The following is a 6,644-nucleotide window of genomic DNA, read 5'->3' as shown; positions in this document are numbered from 1 at the left end:
TGGAATTAAAGTAGAACTCAAGAGATTGGCCCTAGGTATGTGTAATTAACTTAACCTCTTGAGATTGATCTATTTGCTTAAATTCATTATCTAAGATGAGGAGTAAACACTTAATTGAGTTGAGATTGAGAAATATAAGTTTAAATGAGATCTCTTCATGGAATTGAACTATGATTCTATAGATTTTCTTGATTTAGGAGTCAATTTCCTTACATTTGCTTATTTTGAAGTTGATTATGAGATGAGGATCTACATAAGTTTGGAAGAGGAAGTTTTGGGAAGATCTACCTTAATCTTGTTTTTGTGCTTGGAAAATTGAGTAGTATTTTGGGGGTTATGATGTCTGATGGAAGCTAATAATGTGAAATTTATCATGTATTAAAGAGTTTTGGGCTTTGATTTACATAAATTTGAAGTTTAATTTTGGAAACGAGAAGTTCCAAAACAAAAAGCCATTTTCGAACTGAAAATTTCCCAGAGCCGCACGTGCGGCGGGTCTTCCCGCACGTGCGGTAGTCCATGCCCAAAACCAAGTTTGACTCTGCTAAAAAGGCACGTAGCCCCGCACGTGCGGCCCTGCTTCCCGCACGTGCGGGGACAGCTCTGTTCAGCCAACTTTGAATAAGCATATCTTTTGCATCCGGACTCCGTTTTGAGTGATTCTTGAGCCTAAAATCAAGCCCCGGAAGTCTAATTTCCAATGGTATTGGCCTCACTCTCAAATTATTAATAAACAAATAGTTATGCCCAAATTAGTGACGACTGTTCACTTTCTGTTTACCGGTTTGTACCGTTTCTTCGTCCGAACCATTTTCCTATGGATTCCTCATATTTTCTAAGGCATAGGTTATAACCTATGGAGGACTAATGAGTTTAGAACCACCATAGCTATTGATTAAAAAATAAAATAGAGATTAGTTTTATTCTCATAATCTGCTATGTGCATTGTGTTTGTAGGTCAAGACAAGGACATCGTTCCACTGCTGTCAGAAACCTATCACTGTGAGTAATAGTAGTGTAACGATATGTTATACTTACTTCTAGTGCTTATGATTTAATATGATTGTTGAGAATGATATATACTATTGACAGTGTGCTCTGATTGAATTAACGGACATAATTGACCGATAGCACTGTTATGGACCTAAGGTCATTCTGTCTCTGTTAATAAAAGTGGGTATGAGGCCGTTATGATGTAAACTGATTATGATTCATGGCCAGAGGCCAAGAGAGGTAGTGTACATGTCGATGTTCTACCTACCCTACAATGTGTGGACAGCTGTCGTTATCTGGGCTTAAAGCCGTTCTGTACCATATCTGGGCTTAAAGCCGTTATGTACCATATCTAGGCTTAAAGCGTTCTGTACCATATCTGGGCTTAAGGCCGTTCTGTATTATCTGTGGGCCTAAGGCCATTTTGTATCCTATATGGACCCGAGGCCGTTATGATGTGAATTGTTCTGTCCCTATTAATGTAGTGACACATTTGCCTTCTGTTAATAGTTATTATTAATGTTCTGTTATTCGCAAGACAACTATGTCGACTTGTAATCAACCATGGGAAAATCTATGTGCACTATTGAGTAATGGTATTCTTATGAATTTGGGAATATTCTGTTTTGCTAATACTGGACCTGAGGCCGCTCTGTATAATCTGTTGGGCCTGAGGCCGCTCTGCGTAATATGTTGGGCCTAAGGCTGTGTTGTATTCTACATAGGCCCGAGGCCGGTCTGTATTACATATGGGCTTGAAGCCAGTCTATATTACATGTAAGCCTGAGACCGTATTGAAATATAGTTATGGATAAGACCTGTGTATAGTTTGGTATCTGTCTATTTATTTTATCCAAGGTTTTGCTTATTCATTTAACCTCCTTACATTGCTATTATTCACTAAGCCTTGCTCATTCCGTTTTATGTATATTTCTGCAGGTGAGCCATCGGAGATTGACACTAGAGTTGTACTAAGGTTCGCCTGTCTGCCAAGTCACCTGGGGTATGCCTCCGTGTGGAGGCCTTTATTTGTGTTGGGAGTCATACAAATTATTAAGTCATATATATGTGTGTGTGAGATCTATAGAAATTCTGTGATTGTATATGTAACTCTGGAAATGTATTTAAATGCTTAAATCCAATTAAGCCTTCATGTATGCACAAGCTCAATGGATGTTGTCTTTTATTGATATTACTTCCGCTTAAGGCCCCGTGTGTGGTTAAATATTATTCTAAAATTCTGTTTGAGGCCTATATATAGGCCGGCCATGGACCAAACTTTTAGGGGCGGGTTTGGGTCGTGACACTACCCATCTCCAGCATGTCAGCCACAAGCAGCTTGTGAATCTCAGCTAGGCGGTCGTTAATAACTAGAATGTCTTTGGATTGGGTAGTATCCAGTTTGGCTAGAGCATCCGCGCATAAGTTCCCTTCACGATAAACATGTTGGGCAGTGCATTGGCAGCCATTGAAGATGATCCTCGCATCTTCCACCAGTCCTCTGTAAGGATGTTTGTCACCAGGGCCTTCCTCTAGCAGCTTGACAACTTCCTGAGCATCTGTTTCCACAATCACCTTGTTGAAACCTTTTTGGAGGATGATGGTCAATCCTTTGTATACCCTCCACAGTTCAGTTTCAAGGATGGTACAGTTGTCCATCCTCCCATAATATCCATAAATCCAAGCTCCCCTTTCATCACAAATAAGACCTCCAAAGCCATTCGATCCACTGCTCCATTTGCTGCCATCAGTGTTCAGTTTCAAGGTACCTACAAGGGGAGGATGCCAAGAAATTAAACGAAATAAAGGTTGAGGATTAATAATAGAAGAACTGAAAGCAGAATCAATTTCAGTGGAATAATCAAAAATAAATTTCAAGGTTTCAAACTGATTAAACTCTTTGTTTTCAATCACTTGCAAGTTCCTGTTTTTCCAAATTTTCCATAGGGTGACCAAGAAGATAGTGCTCCAGGAAGACTGGGTTCCAAATTTGTCATTAGATTTAGAATTAGATAGCAGCCAATGCATCCAGTTTGCTTCAGACATCTGCAAATACCAATGTGGGTTTCAGAGAGCAGTCCAAATTTCCTTGGCTTTGAAACAAGTTCGAAACAAATGGTTAAGATCTTTAGGTTCACTGCAAAAGGGGCAGCAAGAATTATCTGACAAATCTCTTTTCATTCTCATACTGTTAGTGTGGAGTTTCCCATGTAAGATAGTCCACAGAAAGCCTTTGAGCTTCTGTGGGACTTTATTTTTCCACATCCAATGCCAATCCACCATTCTCCATCATAATTCGAAGTCACCTCATAGGCACTAGAGGTGGAGAATGAAGCATCAGGAGCCCCTTTCCAAACCAGTAGATCTAGGTTAGGATTATATTGGGAGCTTTCTCTTTAAACACAGAGGCAGCCACAATGGGTTGGAACGTTTCATTAATTATGTGAACATCCCAATCAACATCCGCATCAATAACATCACTAACGTTAGATATGGCAGTAGCATCTTGTGTGAGAGACATTGAGTTCATGACCTCCTCAATGGGTCTCTCCCCACACCACCAATTTGTCCAAAGGTTAACATTAGTGCCATCACCAATGGACCATTCTGCACCTTTTCTCAAGATGCCTCTAGAATTCAACATGCCTCTCCACACAGGAGATGCTCTACTAGCCCTCTTCCCATTCAGGAAGTGAAGGTTTTTCAGATACTTAGCTTTCAATACCTCTATCCACAGCCCACCCTCGCTGTGAATCAGTTTCTAGCCCAATTTTGACAGTAAGGCAAGGTTATGATCTCTAGCCTTTTTAATACCAAGGCCGCCATGCTTCTTCTGTTTACAAACCTTATTCCAATTGACAAGATGGATTTTCTTCTTCTCTAGGGTATCACCCCAAAGAAAATTTCTATTTAGCTTATCAATATCATTACACACTTTTATAGGTAATTCCAAAGTTTGCATAGTGTAAGTAGGCAGAGCAGAAGCAACATATTGTACAAGGGTAGCTCTACCAGCCAAGGATAGAACATTCCTTTTCCATCCAGCTAGCTTAGTTTGAAGATTTTCAAGAATGTAATTAAAGTGACTCTGGCTCTCACTTTCGTTGAATAGAGGTACACCCAGGTATTTACCCAGGACAGAAGTTAGGGGGATGCCACATCTAGCTCTAAGATCTCTGGCCTGCCTTAGATCAATGTTATGGGACACAAACATTTCGGACTTCTAAAGGCTAATCATGAGTCCAGATGTGAAACTGAACTCATTCATAACTTCAGTAATAATAGCATAATGTTTAATGTCCACAGCAGCAAACAACAGAAGGTCGTCAGCAAAGAATAAGTGAGTAAGACAAGGTCCTCCTCTAGCAAAAGAGATACCTTTCCACTTCTTTTCCTCCACCTTACGGCTTATCATGTTGGACAGCCGTTCTATGCAAAAAACAAAAAAGGTATGGGGATAAAGGATCACCCTGCCTTAGGCCTTTCAAGGGCCTAAACTCCTCAAGTGCTTCACCATTCCATAAAATAGAAGTTTGCACTGAGGTCACACAACACATAATTAACTCCACCCATTTCTCATTAAAATTAAATTCAATAAGAGTTTCTTTCAGAAAATGCCAAGAAATATTATCATAGGCCTTCTCTAGATCAATTTTCAAAATCATGTTACCCATCTTACCTTTGCGAAATCTCATCGAATGGATGGCTTCTTGAGCAATGATGATGTTATCACGGGTATTTCTACCAGGGACCAAACTACTTTGGTTGGGACGCACAAGTTTATCAAGAAGAGGTCAAATTCTATCCACCATAATTTTTGTAAGAATTTTATAAACAACATTACACAGGCTAATTGGGCGAAATTGTTTGATCCTCTCAGGATTCTCCACCATAGGGATAAGAGCAATAAGGGTCCTATTAATTTCCTCAGGGATCGAATTGGTATTGAAACAATTTTTAATGAAGGAACAAATAGTAGGGCCAACAATATCCCAAAATTTATGAAAGAAAATAGCTTGAAACCCATCTCTCCTAAGAGCTTTGAAAGCTTTGATATTATTCATTGCTCTTTTCACCTCCATATCAGAAACAGCTTGGGACAATACAATATTATCATCACTAGATAAAGTGGAGGTAGTTTGATTGCACCAGTGGTTTGGAGAATTGGAAATAGGCTCACTAAACAAGTTTTTGAAATAAGTGACAACCAGATGTTTAAGGTCACTGGCTTGATCAACCCAGACCTTATCATCATTTTTGAGGACTTCAATTCGAAGTCTCCTTCTTTTAATCAAAGTGGAGAGATGAAAGAATTTAGTATTACAGTCCCCTTGGACAATCCAATTTTCACGGGATTTCTGACACCAAAGTAATTCCTCCGGGTAGAAAGTTTGATTATATTGGTCCACAAGCTCCTTCTCAAGCAGGTGAAGATTATAGGTATAGACACGGGATTGGGATTTTTGGATCCCTTCAATCCTCCCTAACAGCTATCTCTTACGTCGAAAAATATTACCAAAAATATCCTTATTCCAATCAGATAGCTTCACAACCATGCTTTAGAGTTTATCAATGAGAACAAGGCTAAAATGATTCCAGTTAAGCTCAACAACAGACCTAAAGCCCTCATGGGTTATCCAGGCTACTTCAAATTTAAAAGGTCTAGTATAAGGGTTCAGAGAAGTTTTACCTTGAGTGTAGACCATCATCGGAGAGTGATCGAAGTATGTTCTAGGGAGGTGGCGAATGAAACCATCCGAGAACCGAGTCCTCCATTCTGCATTGCATAGACCTCGATCTAGATGGACTAAAGTATTAACCCAACCTTGCCCATTATTTGACCAAGTGAAGTTAGGACTAGTGTAGCCAAGATCCATGAGGTTGCAGTTGTTGATTCGGTCAGAGAACTTCCTATTACGCCTTTGACTTTGTGTTAGATTCTGACTTTGGTTCATGGAGAACCCTCTTTTTTCAGCACTACTAGCATAATCATTGAAATCACCAGTAGCTAGCCAAGGCATATTCATATCTTGGGCTATATTATCCAAACGATCCCAAAGTTCATCACGGATTCTAGGATTTGGGCTAGCATAGATAGCCGAGAGCATCCATTCAGGATAGTTTTGCCTAAAGATTGTGGCTAAGATCATTTAAGAGTTGGCCTTCGAGATTCGAACATTAACATTGTTTGGGTTCCACAACATCCAGATACCTCCACTCTTACCTATGGGATCAACATGCACAGAAGTTGTGAGCCCAAGAGTATTGAAGAACATACCCATAGATTTGAGATCGACCTTAGTTTCCATGAGCACTAAGATATCAGGTTTATGAGTTTTAAGCAATTCCTTAATAGTCCTCTTAAACTTGTTGTTACTTGCACCATGACTGTTCCAGAATAGCATATCCATTGGAGACATTTGGGGAAGATTAGGGAGGGGCGACTGTTCTAGGAGGCCCATAGTCCCCCTAACTCTAGTGTGGTTGTCCTCCATAGAGAGTGTCGAGCTCACAGTCACCAAGTGCCGACTCTGGCTGGCTTTGAATTGCCACCACGGTTTGATCTTGAGTTTCACTTCTTCGATCCACCATTCGGTTGTGACGAGGTGAGAAGCTTCTTTCTCTAGTTCTAGGAACAACATCACTCAGAG

At 40.1% G+C, this 6,644-nt stretch overlaps 1 protein-coding gene across 1 annotated transcript; it reads right to left on the bottom strand.

Moving 5' to 3' along the window:
• Nucleotides 1-4,787: 4,787 nt before the first annotated feature.
• LOC145807891 (uncharacterized) lies at nucleotides 4,788-6,143 on the bottom strand. Its single transcript, XM_082906883.1, has 2 exons — nucleotides 5,684-6,143; nucleotides 4,788-5,476 (listed from the first exon to the last, which is right to left on the bottom strand). The coding sequence occupies exons 1-2, from the start codon at nucleotides 6,141-6,143 to the stop codon at nucleotides 4,788-4,790; spliced, it is 1,149 nt and encodes a 382-aa protein (XP_082763009.1).
• Nucleotides 6,144-6,644: the final 501 nt, after the last annotated feature.

This window comes from Camellia sinensis, chromosome 14 (assembly GCF_055761805.1).
Source record: "Camellia sinensis isolate YWXY chromosome 14, ASM5576180v1, whole genome shotgun sequence".
Taxonomy (NCBI): Eukaryota; Viridiplantae; Streptophyta; class Magnoliopsida; order Ericales; family Theaceae; genus Camellia; species Camellia sinensis.
This window is presented reverse-complemented; position numbering and strand designations above follow the sequence as displayed.